Source organism: Corythoichthys intestinalis, chromosome 7 (assembly GCF_030265065.1).
Source record: "Corythoichthys intestinalis isolate RoL2023-P3 chromosome 7, ASM3026506v1, whole genome shotgun sequence".
Classification (NCBI taxonomy): domain Eukaryota; kingdom Metazoa; phylum Chordata; class Actinopteri; order Syngnathiformes; family Syngnathidae; genus Corythoichthys; species Corythoichthys intestinalis.
The window spans coordinates 57,630,340-57,652,637 of NC_080401.1; the positions used below are offsets into that span (position 1 = coordinate 57,630,340).

A 22,298-nucleotide genomic window follows, 5' to 3' on the forward strand; every position below is an offset into this window, starting at 1 on the left:
TGACTGGGTGCAGTTAGAATGCAATCGGTTTTAGGGCTAGCGATCAGGCAGCATAGAATATGATGTCAACATATCCACATTTACAATTGATTCACATACTGGGTTCTACACCTCAGATTGTTTGTTGGTGTACGCTCCCCCACACTTAATCACATCTCTTTCTGACTTTTTCAGGCCCCACACACAGTGTCAACCTGAAATACAATTAGCTATCGATAGCACTACCATATTCATAGTTAGTGTAGGCATTGAATGTATTCCTTGTTGTTGTTTGTTCTTCTCTTGTGTCGCGCTGTCCTTTTCTATTTTTTATCCCAGCCAAACACCTCCAGGACCGCCGGGGTCATTTTCAGTGGTACTTTTCACCTTTTTTACCTGCTTTCAGAGCACCCAAAGCCTGCTACAAACCTCCAACATCTCTGGTGAAATTTGAACTTTTATTTTACCCGCAAATGAACCATCATACGCTCGTTACACGCTCTCTTCGCTCGTGAGTGGACCTAGACGACATCAAAGATGTGTGCCAAGTTACCCTCACGCGTCACTCTCCGACTGTAATTAAACCGTAACTCATGGTGTTTCACTTTTCGCGTGTTCTGTTCCTTACTCACCGCAAAAAATGAAGGATCACTGTAATTTAAGATAACGAACAATCGCTGCCAACCCTCCCAGTCAAATTAAATGGGATGTTTATGGTCTAAACTACTTTTTAAGTTTTATATACAAATCTTCAACATTTAATCTCCACTTTAAACCTCAAATAAAACATTATAGTTTGTTGACTTTTGACAAGACTTTAAAGTACGTCTGCGGGAATGTTTTTATTTCAAGTTTTTATTTTTTTGGTTTCCATTCCGGTTCCAAACAAGCAAACACAGACAACATTGTCCTGGAGGCAGCTGCAGCTCCAAACCAGACGGCTACCTTCCATCATCCCGGCCGCGATCCGCCGTGACGCAGACGCGGCCGTGTCCCGTAACCAGAACACGAGTGGCGACAAATTCCCCCCCTTTGCTGCAATGTATTGACAAACATCTCATCTTCTCACGCCGCTAAATGTGGCGTGAGTGAGCGGCTTGCTGGGAACAAGCGCAGATGAGAGAGAGAGGCACCTTAGCGTGACCAATGAAAGGCCTCAATTAGCCCGGCCGGGAATAGAAGACAGATTAACAACAAGACGCAAACGCTTTTAATCAGCGTCTTGCTAACGTGCCATTACAAGAATCCGTCAGAAACACGTGCGGAGAAAAATCAAACGCTCTTTTGCCGAAGCGTGTTGCTGCCACCAGAGGTGGCGTTACGTTACAGCGTTAGATGACGTTACAGATATGTTTTTGTATATCCTGAGATGAGAAATACATTCACACACCTAGGTGAAAAAAAAACTAATGAAGAGGGTCCTACAAAAAAGGAAGCACTACTAAGCTTTGCAGCACCACTTGGTGCTCGGGCACTAATAATAACTAAACCTGCAAGCAGGACTGATTGGGCACTCGCAGTATGGCGCAACTGGGACGAAACACAGCTCAGGGTGGTGGCAGATCGTCTCCCTCTTGTCATCTAATGAGAAACTAATATGTGCTGGAAGACCACCTCTCTTTTTTTGTGTGTAACCTCTTTTGTGTTGTAGGCATGACTGACAGATTTTATTTGTATATCCTGAGATGATAAAAACATTCACACGCCTAGGTGAAAAAAACCCTTATTGAAGAGGGTCTTCCAAAAAAAGGAGGCGCGACTAAGCTATGCAGCACCATTTTGTGCTCAGACGCTAATAATAACTAGGCCTGCAAGCAGGATTTAACTGGCCCTCACAGTTTGGCGCAACTTGGACGGCACACAGCTCAGGTTGGTGGCAGATCGTCCCCTTCTTATCTGCTCATGAGAAACTAACGTGCTCAAAACCCGCCTCTTTTTTTGCGTGTGTGTAACCTCTTTTGTGTTGTGGGTATGGCTGACAGAGATGTTTTTGTGTATCCTGAGATGAGAAATACATTTACACACCTAGGTGAAAAATCCCCTATTGAAGAGGGTCCTACAAAAAAAGGAGGCGTTCCTAAGCAGTGCAGCATCACTTGGTGCTCGGGCCCTAATAATAACTAGGACCCTGCAAGCAGGACTTAACGCGCCCTCACAGTTTGGCGCAAATCGGACGGCACGCAGCTAAGGTTGGTGGCAGATCGTCCCCCTCTCATCATCTCATGAGAAACCAATATGCGCTGGAAGTCCACCTCTTTGTGTGTGACCTCTTTTGGGTTTTTGCATGGCTGACAGAAATGTTTTTGTACATCCTGAGATGACAACTAAATTCACACACCTAGGTGAAAAAAAACCTTATTGAAAAGGGTCCTACAAAAAATAACTGGCCCTCACAGTTTGGCGCAAATCTGACGGCAAGCAGCTCAGGTTGGTGGCAGACCGTCTCCCTCTCGCCATCTCATGACAAACTAACGTGCTTGAAGCCCCTCTTTTTTTGTGCGTAACCTTTTTTGTGTTGTGGGCATGGCTGACAGAGATGTTTTGTATATCCCGTGATGAGAAATACATTCACACACCTAGGTGAAAAAACCCCTATTGAAAAGGGTCCTACAAAAAAGAAGAGGCACTACTAAGCAGTGCAGCACCACTTTGTGCTCAAGTGATAATAATAACTAGGTCTGCAACCAGGACTTAACAGGTCCGCACAGTTTGGCGCAACTTGGACGGCACGCAGCTCAGGTTGGTGGCAGATCGTCTCCCTCTCTTCACCTCACGACAAACTAACATGCTAAAACCCCGCCTCTTTTTTGTGTTCAACCTATTTTGTGTTGTGGGCATGGCTCATAGATATGTTTTTATATCCTGAGATGAGAAATACATTCACACACCTAGGTGAAAAAACACCTATTGAAAAGGGTCCTACAAAAAACGAGGTGCCGCTAACCTGTGCTACACCACTTGGTGTTCAGGTCCTAATAATAATAACCATTTGCATTCCAAAAGGGGTCACGCACCACTTGGTGTTCAAGCCCTAAATACAAATTGGAAAAAATCGACATTGCAATACAGTATATATTGCCAAGGCCCCATACTTACTTTTTGCATCGGTTGCACTGGTGCGCCTAACTTTTTTCTTAAGGTGTATCAGCACAAAATGTAGGCGCACCCACATTTTTCATTGTATTACCTTTAACGCCATACTTTTAACCACTCTCCATAACATTCATTCAGCTTCCGAACCGGTATAAGGATCGCAGTGATGCTGGAGCCTATAACAATTAAGTCCAGGCAGAAGGCGGGGGAACACCCTGAAAAGGTTTGACAGCATTCACACACCTAGGTGGAAAACCCCCTATTGAAGAGGGTCCTAGACGCACAACCATTCACGCACACACATGTGCATCCAATGCACATTTTTTTGGGGTGTGGCAGGAACCCGGAGAAAACCCACACAGGACAGCCGGAGCTGGGATTAAATCCACGATCCCAGATCTGTTAGGTGGACGTGCTAACCACTGTCTCACCGTGCCACCCTTATAATGTGAATTCATTTTTAAACAAAAATACCATAGAAAAATGCTTGTTTTTATTAAATGCTACATTGAGTGAGTCCACTTAAATTCACTCACGCTCCCATGAACAGCCTCTCTATGACGAAGATTAGCTAAATGATTAACACATTTGTGCATGTGATCGTAGAGCTACCGAGCCTTCTCTCACTAGATCAAAGCAACAAACCTGTCAATCATCGTTAACTTTAAGTACTAAATGCCAGCTGCACTGGTGAACAAAAAGCAGCAGGTGGGAGGGTGAGAGTCTGTACCAGCATGAAGCAGAAAAACAAATATATTTTGTAAAATAAAATCCCGACCTTTTTCACCCGATTCCAATCCTGTGAAAAGTGACGCGATCAGCCCAATTTACGATCAGGTGATCAAATCGGGACATCCCTAATGTAGTCTGTTTAAATGTACTTGATATGTACGAAAACTTTCCGAAATTTTTTCTGGGGTCCCCCCCCTGCCCCCAAAGAAATTTGGCGCCCCACCAAGAGATGGCGCCCTAAGCAACCGCCCCGCTCGCCTATGCTGCCCTCAAATCTTGATGTGAGAGAGATGGTAATATAAATAAACTTTTGATGTATGTAACAACATGATGCATTTGTTTTTTTTATTGTGGCAGCAATGTTTTCCCGTATGAATAAATATAAGTTAAACATTTCGAATACATACATTTAATAAAAGCGCTAGCCACCCAAAAAGTTCTTCAGTACTGCAATTTCCAAAAATACTCTTTCAAAATTGTCGATTCAGTTTATGTCGATAGCTGTCACTGCGTTTAAGTAAACAAAGATAAATAATAAAAACTCGCATGTACAGTACTGTAAAAATAAGTCTAATGGACACGCTAATATTTGACCGTGCTAGCGATTCTTTGGCATTTACGCGTCCGTCTCTCCGTGGACGTTCTCCATGTGTACTTTGAGGTAGTCGTTGCGTGTGAACTTCTTGTGGCACAGCTGGCACTCGGCCATGGGACGGTTGGGGTTGTGGGTCAACTTGTGACGACTCAGCATTTTCTTCAAGCTGAAGGACAGGTCGCACACCTGGCGGACAACCACAAAAAAGGCAACAAACTTGCTTGTGAGACTTGTTAAAGAGCAAGTCTGTCTAAAGTACTAGCATTATTTAAAAACAATATGTAAAGGATTAATTCAGTTCTACTTATAACACGTTTTTGTCCAAACATCCGAACACAGCACTTTTTATGATATTACACACTCAGCAGGAAAACAATACGTTATTTCCAATTGATTATACCGACCCGGGCACCGCGGACTGTAAAGTTTAAGAAGCTAATGCTAACGCTAATGCTATGCTAATGCTAGGAGTTACATTTAGTGTGTGATGATTAGAGATGTCCCGATCACGTCATTTTCAAAGTATCGGAATCGGCAAAAAAATATCGGGCATGCCTTTTTTAAATATATATATATTTTTAAATGAAATTGTTTTGTAATTGTATTTGACGGTACAGACATACTATGTTACACTCATCCAGAGTCTTTAGTTTAGGCTTAAGGTAGGATTATCACATTTATCCCGATTACGGCGGTAATTAATTTTTTAAAAAATGTATCGCGTTAAAATATTTAACGCAATAAATGCATGCGCTGCACGACCAACTCACACATTGTCGCGCTCAATTTGTAATGGCGCCGTTTTACCTATATAGAGAGATAAAAGGCAGCGTAAAATGAGTAGAGTGAATTTTGGCAGCCTTTGGAGCCTTTTTTAAATTGGCTAAAGCCTTACAATCCCTCTCCCTATGATTAGCAATTATCATGGGAAGCAATGTGGGGAAGCAAGGTAGCAATTGACCTTTATCTTAAAACCTTATGTTATTTCCCAACGCAGAGAAGATATATCAATTGGTAGCACATCGCACAGTCATGGTTCCACTTCCCATCATGCATTTGGGCATGGCTAAAGTATCATTTACTGAAAACTCAACAAATACACTAGATGGCAATATTTAGTCACAATATATAAAGTCACATTTATCCTTTAAGAATTACAAGTCTTTCTATCAGTGGATCCCTCTCACAGAAAGAATGTTAATAATGCCATCTTGAGGTTTTATTGTCATAATAAACAAATACAGTACTTATGTGCTGTATGTTGAATGTATATATTCGTCCGAGTTTTATTCATTTTTTTCTTAATGCATTGCCAAAATGTATATGATCGGGAAAAATTATCGGGAATGATTGGAATTGAATCGGGAGCAAAAAAAAGCAGTCGGATCGGGAAATATCGGGATCGGCAGATACTTAAACTAAAATGATCGGATCGGGAGCAAAAAAACATGATCGGAACCACCCTAGTGATGATCACTCAGCACAGACCTTTAAAGGCTAAAGCGACATCGTATATTCTCTCTTGCCGAAATATGAAAACAACTCTTACCATGTGTTTCAAAACAATGTCAATGGCAGACAATGAGAGAAGCAGGTTTTGGACCGGGGTGAGGAATACTCACGTCACACTGGAATGGTTTTTCCCCCGTGTGCGTCCTCATGTGTTCATCGAGACCTCTTTTCTGACTAAAGGCCTTGTTGCACTCGGTGCATTTGTATGGCTTCTCCTGCAAAGAACACATTAAAACATTACTAGAGGTGAACTCTGAGAAATCCGTCAAATAATGTTGTCACAATACTAAATTTTTAACTTGATAACTATACTCAAAAAAAGACTCGATACCATTTTCAATACTGCATAAATACAAAAAACACGATTAACTATTATCTTTTAAAAAGTCTTTTATTGCCATTGGCAATGGCACTATTGGATAATGACATCATCAATCATGTGGTGTCCAATCATGATCAAATGGATTGGATGTCTAGTGCTGTCAATGGCAGCAAATGAGTTAACAAAGTAAATGCAAAAATGTCTTCCATTGCCATTACTATCAAGAGTACTGCCAGATCAAATTTACCCCATAACAACTAATTTCTGGTGAACGGTGGCAGTGCAAAAACAAATAACTGAGTATCGAAAATTTGGCAATACAACATTTCAGTATAGATACTTTTCAATATTTTTGAAAGCCTAAGCAGTCAAAGCATCACAATTTTTGGTAAAGTATGAAACAAGTTATCACAAACTTCCTTTTCTGACCTTTGTGATCTTTGACCTTATCATCCCAAAATGTCATCAACTATTCCGTTCCATTTTATAGATGTTTTAAAATTTGGGAAAATCCCTTTATTCGTACTTGACTTATCACTAAATTTCTTTTCTGACCTTCTGTGTGTGTTTGTATATATATAATATATATATTATATATATATATTATATATATATATGTATATATATATTGGGGCTGTCAAACGTTTAAAATTTTTAATCGAGTTAATTACAGCTTAAAAATTAATTAATCGTAATTAATCGCAATTAATCGCAATTCAAACCATCTATAAAATATGCCATATTTTTCTGTAAATTATATATTCTGTAAAATAAATTGTTGGAATGGAAAGATAAGACACAAGATGGATATATACATTCAACATACGGTACATAAGGACTGTTGTGGGCATTTCACTCTACTGTCATTTAAATCTGTCTATGCTGTCCTCACTCCGAAGCGTCTACTTTTTCCAAAGCTAGACAGCTAGTGAACGACGCCTTAATAATCAGACTTCTTCCTTTTTCATCTGATTTATGAATAAAATAGCCTCAAACCATTGTCCTCTTTAGACCGTCATAAAACTACAAAAAAAAAGTACACAAGCATTGCATTAGCAACAACGTTAGCTTAGCACGCTATACAGGTTCACTAAACATAAACAAAAAGCGTCTCATACAAAAAATAGAACATTTCGCTTACTAACATAATATGTACATTATTTACAACAACCATACTTACGGACAAATCTTGTCCAAGGATCATATAAGCACAACATTACAACGTAGGCGTCAGCCCGAGACGTCGTGCAGCCATATTGAACTGGCAAGAAGACAATAAACCATGTCGCAAAGCGACCACAAGAGTTCGCTGTTAGACAGCACAAAAAGCCTTGCTGTAAAACTTACCAAAAGGCAGAATACTGTCTGAGCGGGACATGTGCGTTAATTGCGTCAAATATTTTAACGTGATTAATTTAAAAAATTAATTACCGCGCGTTAATGCGATAATTTTGACAGCCCTAATATATATATATATATATATATATATATATTTTTTTTTTTTTGTGTGTGTGTGTGTGTGTGTAATAATAGTATATATTATGTATTATATATTATACTAATAATTTATAACATACGTGTTATAAGTATCTATAGTGAAATATACTGTATACAACAATAAAAATAATAAATATAATATATATATAATATATATAATACAAATACTGTATATATTAAAAATATATATAAGTATATTATACAATATTTTTTATACATACAATATATACGGTGTTATACTTCTATAGCGCTTTTCCACCTTTCAAGGCGCTCAAAGCGCTTTACACTATCTCGCCATCCACCTACTGGTGACGCAGCACCAGGAGCAACATGGGGTTCAGTATCTTGCTCAAGGACACTTAGGCGAGTTCATCAGGGTGGAGAATTGAACCCGCAACCTCTGGGTTAGGGGACAACTACTCTACCACTGAGCCACGCCACCCATAAGTTAAGTTATAGATATGATGTTTCCTCCTCCATGTTTCACGGTTGGGATGGTGTTCTTGGGGTTGTACTCATCCTTCTTTTTCCTCCAAACACAACGAGCCGAGTTTAGTTCAATTTTGGTCTCATCCGACCACATGACCTTCTTCCATTGCTCCTCTGGATCATTCAGATGGTCAGTGGCAAATTTCAGACGTGTCTGGACATGCAGCGGGACCTTGCATGCGCTGTAGGAGTTTAATCCATGACGGCGTAATGTGTTTCCGATGGTTTTGTGGTTCCAGCTCTCTTCAGGTCATTGACCAGGTCCTGCTGTGTAGTTCTGGGCTGATCCCTCACCTTCCTCATGATCAGTGATGCCCCACGAGGTGAGATCTTGGATGGAGCCCCAGAACGAGGCAGATTGACCGTCAACTTGAACTTCTTCCATTTTCTAATAATCGCTCCAACAGTTGTTACCTTCTCACCAAGCTGCTTCCTTATTTTCCTGTAGCCCATCCCAGCCTTTTGCAGGTCTATTATTTTATCCTTGATGTCCTTACACAGCTCTTTGGTCTTGGCCATTGTGGAGAGGTTGGAGTTTGTTTGTTTGAGCATGTGAACAGGTGTCTTTTATACAGGTAACAAGTTCAAACAGGTGCAGTTACTTGCGGTAATGAGTGGAGAACAGGAGGGGTTCTTGAAAAAGAACTAAGAGCCGAAATATTTACTAATTGGTAATGTATCAAATACTTATTTCATGCAGTTAAATACAAATTTATTATTTAAAAATTATACAATGTGATTTTCTGTATTTTTGTATTAGATTCCGTCCCTCACAGTTGAAGAGAACTAATGATACAAATTACAGACCTCTACATGGCTTGCAAGTGGGAAAACCAGCAACATCGGCAATGTATCAAATACTTGTTCTCCCCACTGTATATTGTGTACATAGGCCATAACTTTCCTAGTAGTGAGTTTGTCATCTTTTGACTGTAATGTCAGCTGTTGGTTTAGGCCAGTGCTTCTCAATTATTTTCTGTTACGCCCCCCCAAGCAAGACGTAAATGTTTCGCGCCCCCCCAAACTCTCTGCCGCCACTGTAAATAGTATTATTTGTCTATAAAATTACTATTATAAATACGCATCTGCCTAACATTGTGTCCTTTTTTTCTAATAAAGAAAAAAAGTAACATAGATCAACTTATAATAAAGTATAACTTTATTAACATTGTTTTGTTTGTAACAGAGACTTGACGTGCATCAATTTGCCCGAATTAAAAAAAAAAAGTCACATTCACACTGTAAAAATACACTCAAGGTACATTTTTGACCATTTGATACAGAAAAATAAAATATAATAAAATCCGTAAATAATAACAAATTCAAATTGATTAGAAACATTCACTCATGAGGACAATATGTCAAAAAATTTGACCGAAAAAACAAAAATGAATAAAGGAAAAAAAGAGTGTCCTTGGACAGAAGGAGAGTTTTTATTTTTGCTGCTCACACTCAGTATTACCTCCTTTGCAATGGTGTGGAGTCATTTTGCAATGAGCATGCTAACAATGCTCACTGGTTTATTGATATAACACTGACAAAGCAGGACGATTGTTGGCAATATTCGGCACGTTTTCGCTGAAAAACGGCTTATCAATGAGATTGGGGTCGAATGTCTTTAAGTGGCGTCTTAATTGATTTGGCTTCTGGCAGTCCGCTGTAATTATTTTTAGACACAGTAAACAGTGGTCTTTCCTCATCACCCATTGTATTAAAAGTCAAAGCTAAAAGACAAACGGCACGAAAAAAGCGCATTCTCGGCGGCCGAGGTAGAACCGTAGGTGAGCGTGGTCGTCGTGACGATCCCAAGCCGAAAATGGCACTTCTCGGGCGGCGACGTGAGAACCGGACAAGACAGTGGGTGGCTGCGTGAGTAAGTCCGGTCGGAAAACGGCTTTCTAAAACGGCGCCGGCGCGCTGCTCTTCATATCTGTTTTCTGTGTGCTGAGTGCTCTTCCTTAGTTCAAAAATACTGCACGCACTCTGAAAATGAGAGCGCCACTGCCACCCACTGAGTGGATGTGCAAGTACACTTAATTCCAGTCCGGCAAAAAAGAAAAATGTTCCCCGAGGACACATGCGCCCCCCCTGGCATCGCTCTGCGCCCCCCCAGGGGGGCGCGCCCCACTATTTGAGAAGTACTGGTTTAGGCGCAGGACCTTTACCACCCCCTCGAGTGGAGGAGGACTAACTCTAACATGGATTTTTGATGTTTTTGTTTCCTTTAAATCCAATAATACAACACATTCGCCGTCTGACTGCGTCCACCGAACCGTGATTCCCGGAAAGTGACGGTACGGTACAAATACAAATACCGTTCATACTCCACCCTAGTTCATAAATACTTTGACCACCCTATGGAAAGCCGCTTTTGTCTTCCAGGAAGTGATTAGAATGCATATCAGCGCGCCTGTACCAAGATGGCTCCTTTCGCCGTCATCGGGGCGTGACTCAAATCTGACGGGTGCCGTTGTTCGTCGTCCCGCTCGCGAGATAGCAAAGGCTTTGGACTTTTTTAAAAGCGTGTTGCCACGGCAACAGGGGTGAATGCAGGAAGTTGAGGGCCTGGGAAAAAAAAGTGCTATCTTGTGGGCGGGGCACGGCTGACACAGGAAACAAAAGGCGGTGTTTGTGTGTCTTTGGGGGTGGGGGTTCAGGAAAGGGAGCATCTAATTCAAGAGTGTCCAAATTTTTTCCTTCCAATGTCCACATGCTGGAAAATTGAAGGAGATCGCTTTGATGGAGAAGCGTCGTTCAGTAGGGGTGTGAACTTCTAGTTAGCTCATGATACGATACGATTTGTGATACAAGGTTCACGATGATGATTATCTCACAATATGGCGATACAACAATTATCGATACACAGGTCAGGAAATCATTCTAGGATATTCCACAACAGCAAATTAAACTCTTTTCATCCCTCTGCTATGAATTGGAATGAGTTTATCACTAGTAGACGTCCAATCCATTTCAAACGGATTGAACGTCTATAGCCGTCAGTGGCAGCCAATGCCAGGCAAGTTGTTCATTTTGACACATTTACAGGTAACTTTCAGTTGATTTGGCGGCATTTACAGGTCGTTTACTGTTGATTTTGGATTACTGAAAAGGATGTGACCCAGGAATGTCCCCTATTAAACATGGGTCAGGAAAACTATTCTCCAATATATAATATACTGATTTTTTTTGTCACTTCCTGTTGATTTGGAGGCAATTCTGGGTCATTTCCTGTTGATTTTAGGGCATTTACGGATCACTTCACGTTGATTTGGGGTTACTGAACAGGAAAGGATCCGGGAATAACTAAACTGTACCCACAGATTACGTAACTGTACACTCAAAAAAATGAATCAGGAAGGTTGTAAAGCTTACTAAAAGACAGTGTGCATTTTCAGCAAGAAACCATCATGTTTCCAAGGTGAGCATGATTGAATCATGCAGTCTCTACATAAACATGAACAGTGAATGAGTAGCTAGCTTACATCATGTTGATGCAACATAATGTTAACGTGCCTTTCCAACCAATTGCAATAGTCTCGTCATTTGTAGCGAGATTTAAAAGTAGGGTTGCCAACTCCCTGAAAAAATAAGTGACACCTCATTGGTAGAGCCGGGCGGTCCAATAACCGTCACCATTTAATTATTATTTTGTTTGTGAAAAGTGATTTTTTTTTTTTTTTTTTTTTATTAGATGGGGCTTTGCAAGGCACAGGCGCAGCTAGTTAAATTCCTCAACTTTATTTTTCTTTCTTTCTTTCATAATCTTATTATCCACTCTAATCGGCGCACTGGAGACTCCAAACCGTTTGACCGACCGACTAAATATTGCCATGTAGTGTATTTGTTGAGCTTTCAGTAAAAGATAATGTAGTGACAAAACTGTTCTGCCCAAAAGCATGATGGGAAGTGGGTAACCCTGACTGTGTGTAGCGGCTGCAAATACTATATCGCGTCTGTGTTGTGTACAATGTAGGGTGTTAAGAAAAAGGTCAATTCATGTTAATTTTCCCAACATTGCTCCCCTCATTAATTAGTATCGTTGTGGAAGACATGTCAAAGCTTTAGATAAGTAAAAGCATGGTCAAAATGAAGTACCTGCATCCACTCCACTCACTTGTCACTGCCTCTTAACTCTATATATGTGTAGAACGGCGCCATTGTAGTCTATTTGCGGCAATGCATGAGTGGGTCGCTTCGTGCATGCATTAAAAATTTTTAACATGATTAATTAAGAAAGGGAATTACTGCCCGTTAACGCGATAAATTTTGACAGTCCTAGTTGTGCCTTATGTTGGTTCAACATGTGTGCTTTATGTTAAAAGAACACAATTGCTTAATACTGAAGGAAAGCAATTTAATCAGGTGCAAATTATGTATTTCTTTAGTGTCGGTTCGACATGTATTATGGGGTGAACATGAGTGCCTTATGTTGGCTCAACAAGAGTGCGTTATGTTCGCGCAACATAAGTGCCTAATGTTGGCGAGACGTGTGCTTTATGTTAAAAGGACACAATTGCTAAATGCTGAGGGAAAGCAATATTATCAGGTGCAAATTCTTTCCATAATTTTTTAATGTCAGTTCAACTCCCCATTTTTTTGAGTGTACCAACAGTTTACTAATCTACACCCACAGTTTAGCAAAGACCCGGAAACAGTAGTCACCAATTTGATTTAGCGACATTGACAGAGCAAGCAAGCAGCTGCCTTTGATGGATAAAGTTGTTTTGAAATGTAAGTACTGCGCCACTTCTTTGCTGCTGTCGTGTCCCTGCGTGCATAAATCAACATGTTTGTTGGTTAGTTGGTCTGTCGAAAATTGGTGACTTCCGTTTCCGGGTCATAGCTAAACTGTGGGTACAAATTACTAAACTAATCTCTGGGTACTGATTAGAAAACTGTCTGTATAGATTAGTAAACTGTGGGTACAGATTTGTAAACTGTGGCTGTAGTTTAGTAAACTGTGGGTACAGATTACTAAACTGTATGTACCGATTACTAAACTGTGGGTACAGTTTAGTAATCTGGCTACAGATCACTAATCTCTGAGTAGAGATGACTAAACTTTGCCCACAGACTACTAAACTGTTGGTACAGTTTAGTAATTTGTTGGTGAAGATTAAAAAACAACAGATTTCTAAACTGTGGGTACAGAATACTAAACTGTACACAAAGATTATTAAACTGTGGAATCTGGGCACAGATCACTAAACTGTGGGTATATATTACTAAAGTGCGGGTACAGCTTTGTAAACTGTACCCACAGGGTGGGGGTACAGATTTCTAAACTGTACGCACAGATTACTAAACTGTGGCTCCAGTTTAGTAAACTGTGGGTACAGATTACTAAACTGTACACACAGATTACTAAACAGTGGGTACAGTTTAGTAATCTGGGTAGAGATCACTAAACTGTGGGTAAGGATTACCTAACTGTAGCCACAGACAACAAAACTGTGGGTACACTTCAGTAATTGGTCAGTGAAGATTACAAAACCACAAATATCTAAACTGTGGGTACATATTACTAAACTATACCAACAGATAAATAAACTGTGGGTACTGATTGCTAAACTATACTCACTGATTAATAAACTGTGGGTACAGATTACTAAAATATATGGACAGATTAATAAACTGTGGGTACGGATTACTAAACCGTACATATAAATTACTAAATTGTGGGTACAGTTTAGTAATTGGTGGGTGAAGATTACAAAACCACAGATTTCTAAACTGCGGGTAAATATTACTTACATTTAAATACAGTTTAGTAATCTCTGGGTACAGATTAGTAATCTGTGGGTACAGATCACTAAACTGTGGGTACATATTACTAAAGTGTGGGCACAGATTACTAAACTGTACCCGCGGATTACTAAACTGTGGGTACAGTTTAGTAATCTGTGGGTGAAGATTACAAAACTACAGATTTCTAAACTGTGGGTACATATTACTATACTGTACACACAGATGACTAAACTGTGTGTACAGATTAGTAATCTGGGATCATCTGTGTGTACAGTTTAGTCATCTGGGATCTACACATCACTAAACTGTGGGTACCGATGACCAAACTGTAGGTACAGATTACTAAACTGGATTTATATATTACTAAACTGTAAACTGTGAAGATTACTAAACTCCAGATTTCTAAACTGTGCGCATTGATTACTAAACTGTGCACATAGATTATTAAATACTAAACTGTGGGTACAATTTAGTAATCTGGGTACAGATCACTAAACTGTGGGTACAGATTACTAAACTGGATCAACAGATTGGGTAAAGATTACTAAATTACAGATTTCTAAACTGTGGGTACAAATTGCTAAACTGTACATACAGATAACTAAACTGTGGGTACAGTTCAGGAATGTGGGTACATATTACTAAACCGTGGGTACAAATTACTAAACTGTATTAATATCATTGTTTCTAATGATAAACATGGTCCAGTCCTATGCTAAAAGTTATCATGCTAACAACTAGCAAAGAATCGCAATTCACAGTTTTGCAGCAATTAAAACCTTTTTAATCAAATTATTGAGTTACATTCTCATCAAACGACGTGGAATTGGTGGAAAACCAGAAAGTGAGCGCCGAGACCAACTTTTTTGTCCTCCTGCAACACTTTGATCACAAAGAATTTCTTTTAGCCACAAAAGTAAGAAGGTGAAAGGGTCAGAAAACACATGGGCGTGAGGCTTACAGTCTACCCACAATGCATTGCTGCACGTGACCCGCTAACACGCAACATCTGTACCTGTTGACCTTCCCGCCACGCCAGCTGTTTAAGCGAGCCACCTCTGACCTTTGGAAAAGGCCAAGCTAGCATTTTTGTTTGTTTACACTGAATGTTAGCTTACTTCCTCGTTTGTAAAGCGCCGCGCAAACAGGAAGTGACGGCCGCAGGTCCGAACGGGGTCAGATGACAATCTAATTGTCGGATTTCTACCCCGCGTCTGATGTCCGGCACGCGTTTCAATGATCCATCTTGAAACTTTTCATCTGTTTCACTTGTTGGGGCTGCTGGTTTGTGTGCGGTCGCTTAGCTTCTCATTACATGCGGAAACATCATTTCGTGGCGCTTTTAAACACACACGGCAGCATATGTTTGTCTTTAATTGAAGCCCGAGCAGGTCACCGTTCAAGTCAAACAAAAACATTTTAGCTGGCCGCGTTCCCCGTGACCCGCCGAGGCACCTTTTAAATAGAAATGTCTACCGGCCGCGCCGCCAAAGCCACGCGGCCGCTTCAAAAAGAGCATTATTAAAAAGTGCCCGGTGACCACGGCCTGTACAATGTGTTTTATTCTGTCTCGTCACTGATGTGGTTTTTGTACCTAAACATACACGACAAAACCTCCTGACGGAGCCACATGTGCAGATGTTAACAGCTTGCCGAGTACAGTGAACCCGCTTTTATGCAACATGGGTTGGTTTATTAATATGGTGGACCAACTGGGACAGAATGAAATATATTTCCATTTTTCTATATTTCCATGAAATCATTCATTAAAAAGAAATAATTATATGTATACAGTGGGGCAAATAAGTATTTAGTCAACCACCTATTGTGCAAGTTCTCCTACTTGAAAAGATTAGCGAGGCCTGTAAATTTCAACATGGGTAAACCTCAACCATGAGAGACAGAATGTGGAAAAAAAAAAACAGAAAATCACATTGATTTTTAAAGAATTTATTTCCAAATTAGAGTGGAAAATAAGTATTTGGTCACCACAAACAAGCAAGATTTCTGGCTGTCAAAGAGGTCTAACTTCTTCTAACAAGGTCTAACGAGGCTTCACTCGTTAGCTGTATTAATGGCACCTGTTTTAACTCATTATCGGTATAAAAGACACCTGTTCACAACCTCAGTCAGTCACACTCCAAACTCTACTATGGCCAAGACCAAAGAGCTGTAGAAGGACACTAGAGACAAAATTGTAGACCTGCACCAGGCTGGAAAGACTGATTCTGCATTAGGTAAAACGCCTGGTGTAAAGAAATCAACTGTGGGAGCAATTATTAGAAAATGGAAGACATACAAGACCACTGATAATCTCCCTCAATCTGGGGCTCCATGCAAGATCTCATCCCGTGGCGTCAAAATGATAACAAGGACGGTGAGCAAAAATTCCAGAACCACACAGGGGGACCTAGTGAATGACCAACAAAGAGCTGGGACCACAGTAACAAAGGCTACTATCAGTAACACAATGTGCCACCAGGGACTCAAATCCTGCACTGCCTGACGTGTCCCCCTGCTGAAGCCAGTACACGTCCAGGCCCGTCTGCGGTTCGCTAGAGAGCATTTGGATGATCCAGAAGAGGACTGGGAGAATGTGTTATGGTCAGATGAAACCAAAATAGAACTTTTTGGTAGAAACACAGGTTCTCGTGTTTGGAGGAGAAAGAATACTGAATTGCATCCCAAGAACACCATACCCACTGTGAAGCATGGGGGTGGAAACATCATGCTTTGGGGCTGTAAAGGGACCAGGACGACTGATCTGTGTAAAGGAAAGAACGGATGGGGCCATGTATCAAGAGATTTTGAGTGAAAATCTCCTTCCATCAGCAAGGGCATTGAAGATGAGACGTGGCTGGGTCTTTCAGCATGACAATGATCCCAGACACACAGCCAGGGCAACAAAGGAGTGGCTTTGTAAGAAGCATTTCAAGGTCCTGGAGTGGCCTAGCCAGTCTCCAGATCTCAACCCCATAGAAAATCTGTGGAGGGAGTTAAAAGTCCACGTTGCCCAACGACAGCCCCAAAACATGACTGCAGTAGAGGAGATCTGCATGGAGGAATGGGCCAAAATACCAGCAACAGTGTGTGAAAAGCTTGTGAAGAGTTACAGAAAACATTTGGCCTCCGTTATTGCCAACAAAGGGTACATAACAAAGTATTGAGGTGAACTTTTGGTATTGACCAAATACTTATTTTCCACCATGATTTGCAAATAAATTCTTTAAAAATCAAACAATGTGATTTTCTTTTTTTTTTTTCACATTCTGTCTCTCATGGTTGAGGTTTACACATGTTGACAATTACAGGCCTCTCTAATATTTTCAAGTGGGAGAACTTGCACAATTAGTGATTGACTAAATAGTCATTTGCCCCACTGTATAGTCGCTTTCTGGTGATTTTGGGTCACTTCCTTTTTAATTTTAGGGTATTTATGGGTCATTTCCTGTTGAATTTGAGCCACTTCTTGTGCATATAGAGTGTATCACAAAAGTGAGTACACCCCTCGCATTTATGCAGATATTTAAGTATATCTTTTAATGGGACAACACTGACAAAATGACACTTTGACACAATGAAAAGTAGTCTGCGTATAGCTTATATAACAGAGTTAATTTATTTTCCCCTCAAAATTACTCAAAATATAGCCATTAACTCATTTGTTCCCAAAAACATATAAATACGTTCAATTTTTAATTGTTTCAGTGTCCCAAAGACGTATTTATACGTCTTTTACGTTTTTTTTTTTCTTCACAAGAGACATCTCTGGGTTCTGATTCAACTTAGTTCCAAAGCACAATGCTGAAAATCCATTTTAAAGCAATAAAACCAGCCAAAGGAGGGCAGTAGCGCATTTGGTAAGACCCCCCCCAACCCGATTCAACGGAACGAACGGCTGGGCCGCACGGCTGGGGCGCCGGCGGAAGACGACCGAATGGACGTCCAGGATGCCAGGCGGCGGACGACCGAGCAGAACAACCGGGAAGACGCCCAGGATGCCAGGCGCTGGACGACCGAGCAGAACGACCGGGACCACCAGTGCAGCGGACGATGTCGTTGAGTCAGTGCTGCTCGCCAAGCAGAGCCCGCGCCGCCGTGCTCAGCCGCTTGCGTCCCCCGCACCCTCCAGTGTTCCCAGCCGGAAACGCGCACGATCAAACCAGTTCCCCCCCAGGAACACAAGTTCCCCAGGCAAACTCCGCCACGAGGCAGTGGGCACCACAAAAGAAAGACTTTAAAAAATCCATCTTTATGAGACAGGCGGCGATGAGGGAAAAGTTTACCCAGGCTGTCGCGGCCACAACAGCGTCATCTCTCAGTTCAATCGTTTAGTTATGTGTAAATAAATTGTTACTTTGCTATCAAAAGCTCCATTTGTCTTGTTGTTTATGTTATTTCGTAAAAGGAAAACATTATTCAGATGTTTGGGATGTCCGGGCTTCCCTGCTAAAGCTGCTGCCCCCGCGACCCGACCCTAGAAGCGGCAGGTGATGGATCGTCATTTCTGGGTTGCTTCCTGTTCAACGGTCACTTTCTGCTGATTTTCCTGCATTTCTGGGTCATATTCTGTTGATTTTTGGTTACTTCCTTGTTGGTTTTGCGGCATTTACAAGTCACTTCCTGTTTGTTTTTGGGTCATTTCCAGGACATTATGGGGTTACTTCCTGCTGCTGCACATTTTTTATCATTTCCCGCTGATTTTAGGACATTTCCATGCCACTTCGTGTTGATTTTGGGCCACTTCCTGTTGATTTCGGGTCACTTTCTATTGATTTTGGGTCACTTTCTTGTTAGTTTTAGAATATTTATGGATTACTCCCTATTGATATTGGGTCTGTTCTTGTACAAGGTCATTCAATGGGCTTCGCATCACATTAAAATCAGCAAAGTTCAGAATCAGCCTGCTGAGTCGACTGTTTACCAAAAGTGTAAACATCAGCTACTTAAAAGTATGTCAATGTAAAGTCTGGAAACTTTCCCAAGCTTGTATATACTACCAATATATATACATATGTAATACAGAGGGTTTTGTCATGAAGGACGTGCCTCCATACGGATAAAAGCTAAACATACAGTAAGCAGGCAACCTCTGTTTTTCTACTTCCCACATGCATTTATCCACATGCGACTTTTTGTGGCTAAGAGGAAGCTTTATTGGGGTAAATGTGTGTTGAGTCATTCAGCTTGAATCATGACGAGTGACGGGACGGCGGGTCGACGGGAGGGCAACCGTTGATGGGAGAATGCTAACAGGATTGTTGTTAGCATCGTGCAAAAGCGAAAACAAATAATAGTTTCACGCAAATTGAAATCGCTGGCGGCCGTTGACGGCGATTGACGTCCAATTTAGGGCTGTCAAAATTATCGCGTTAACGGGCGTTAATTAATTTTTTAAATTAATCACGTTAAAATATTTGACGCAATTAACGCAGATGCCCCACTCAGACAGATTTAAATGACGGTACAGTGAAACGCTCACTTGTTAATTGTGTTTTATGGAGTTTTGCCGCCCTCTGCTGGCGCTTGGGTGCGACTGATTTTATAGGCTTCAGCACCCATGAGCATTGTGTAAGTAATTATTGACATCAACAATGGCGGGCTACTAGTTTATTTTTTGATTGAACATTTTACAAATTTTATTAAAACGAAAACATTAAGAGGGGTTTTAATATAAAATTTCTATAACTTGTACTAACATTTTTCTTTTAAGAACTACAAGCCTTTCTATCCATGGATCGCTTTAACAGAATGTTAATAATGTTAATGCCATCTTGTTGATTTATTGTTATAATAAACAAATACAGTCCTTATGTACCGTATGTTGAATGTATATATCCGTCTTGTGTCTTATCTTTCCATTCCAACAATAATTTACAGAAAAATATGGCATATTTTATAGATGGTTTGAATTGCGACTAATTGCGATTAATTACGATTAATTAATTTTTAAGCTGTAATTAACTCGATTAAAATTTTTAATCGTTCGACAGCCCTAGTCCAATTCAATTCAAATCCAGTCCTCCCAGTTTAAATGAATGACATACCATTTCATCAACCTGTCAACTGATAATAATGAGTTGTGTTAACCTGACTTACATAGCTTTGGGGGCAAAACTAAATGAAACGTCATTCAAACTCACGGTATCGAAGCGAAACAAAATTATCACATAATAACAAACTAAATATAACAAGCAATCAATGAAACAACTGGAACAGTAAAGGAAGAAATAATTAGCACTGAACATGGAGTTTGAATGTTTTTTGCATCTGTCGCGCTGCAATGCATGCTGGGAGGCATGTTGGATGAAAATAGTGTTAACAGCAGGTAGCAGCAGATATTGTCTGTTTCTTCCAATGGAAATGAGAGATTACAATGAGCAGGGATGGGCAAATGTATCTTGTTGAAGCAATGAAGCTTTGCAGCCAATTGGTTCAAAGCTTCATAGTGGTTCATTTGCTCACAAGTGGTCTTGAAGCCAACAGAGACCAACTATGCTGAGAATTCTATGGCTATTTAAGAAAATATGACGGGACTTGTGTTACTACAGTCCCTGACAAAAGTCTTGTCGCTTATCCATTTTGTAGAAACAATTTCTAATAACCTGACTTTTAATAATTCAGTTGGTTTCAGAAATGGCTCATATGAAAGCTAAGACGCTCCCAAATGATGTTGAATGTACAAAAATATATTTCTTTCACTGAAAAAAGATTAATCATTTAATGAAGACATACAGGTCAAATTTTGGCAAGACAAAAGTTTTGTCACCTACAGAAAGTAGTGTGAAAATTGAACAAAAAATGTACTTCAAATACAAAAATATGTTACAAAACATAAGCAAGTTAAGTAGTGGTGCTGTGACATCCAAATTGAATATTTTGTATGACTTCCATGGGCTTGAAGGACTGCATCCATGCGGTTCGGCAAGGATTCATACAATTTATTGATGAAGTCATCAGGAAGATCAGAGAAAGCAGTCTTGCATGCCTCCAAGAGTTCATCAAAATTCTTGGGTTTCGTCTTCCATGCTTCCTCTTTCATCCTACCCCAGACATGCTCAATGATGTTCATGTCTGGCGACTGGGCTGGCCAGTCCTGGAGGATCTTGATCTTCTTTGCCTTGAGAAACTTTGAGGTAGAGATTGAAGTTTGCGATGGAGCACCATCCTGCTGCAGAATTTGTCCCTTTTTATGGTTGGGAATGTAAGAGGCAGCTAGGATTTTTTGATATTTCAGACTACTAGAAGGCAACATAAATAGTCTGAAATATCAACAAATCTTAGCTGCCTCTTACATTCCTAACCATAAAAAGGGACAAATTTTGCAGCAGGATGGTGCTCCATCGCATACTTCAATCAAGATCCTCCAGGACTGGCCAGTTCAGTCACCAGAAATGAACAGGATGAAAGAGGAAGCATGGAAGACAAAACCCAAGAATGTTGATGAACTCTGGAAGGCATGCAAGACTGCTTTCTTTGATGTTCCTGATGACTTCATCTGTATGACTCCTTGCCGAACCGCATGGATGCAGTCCTTCAAGCTCAAGGAAGTCATACAAAACATTAAATTTGGATCTCACAGCACCACTACTTAATTAGCTTATGTTATGTAACATATTTTTGTATTTGAAGTCCATTTTTTTGTTCAATTTTCACAATATTTTCTGTAGGCGACAAAACTTTTGTCTTGCCAAAATTTGACCTTTATGAAAAATGATAAATCTTAAATGATAAATGATTCATGATAAATCTAATGATAAAAATGATCAATCTTTTTTCATTGAAACAAATATACTGTACATTCAACATCATTTGGGAGGGTCTTAGCTTTCATATGAGCCATATCTGAAACCAACTGAATAATTAAAAGTCAGGTTATTACCAATTGTTTCTACAAAATGGATAAGCAACAAGACTTTTGTCAGAGACTGCATATGAACAAAAAAAAAAAAGTTCTTATTTTTTTAACATTATTTGATATGACGTATTGTGACCCTGGCATATCGATGTACATCGTATCATGTGTTTGTTTTGTACCATCTTAAAAAGTCCAATTTAGTTAAAACATCTCGAGTTTTAGGCAATAAACTGACTGTACAACAGAAAATTAGTTTAGTGCACACATTTTGGCTACACTACAACATTTGAACATTTGTCCAAGTACTTTTTAGGTAGAAAAACTTTGAGAACCTCTGATCTACTATGTTTTTGCTGAAGTTGTATCACAGCCTGTTACGCTCCATGGATTTCAGCCATTATGAGTAAATTGCTCACATAGTTAAAGTCAAGAATTTGGGCTGAATCCTACCGACACGTCCGTAACGAGATCGC

At 40.2% G+C, this 22,298-nt stretch overlaps 1 protein-coding gene across 1 annotated transcript in view; it reads right to left on the reverse strand.

Moving 5' to 3' along the window:
- Positions 1–3,969: 3,969 nt before the first annotated feature.
- The window catches only part of prdm5 (PR domain containing 5), a 105,200-nt gene continuing 86,871 nt past the window's right edge, over positions 3,970–22,298 (reverse strand). The window contains exons 15-16 of the mRNA XM_057840218.1: positions 6,022–6,126; positions 3,970–4,585 (exon numbers count right to left, since the gene is read on the reverse strand). Coding sequence (XP_057696201.1) covers positions 4,421–4,585; positions 6,022–6,126 — 270 coding nt within the window. The 3' untranslated portion in view covers positions 3,970–4,420. The remainder of the gene's footprint in view (positions 4,586–6,021; positions 6,127–22,298) is intronic.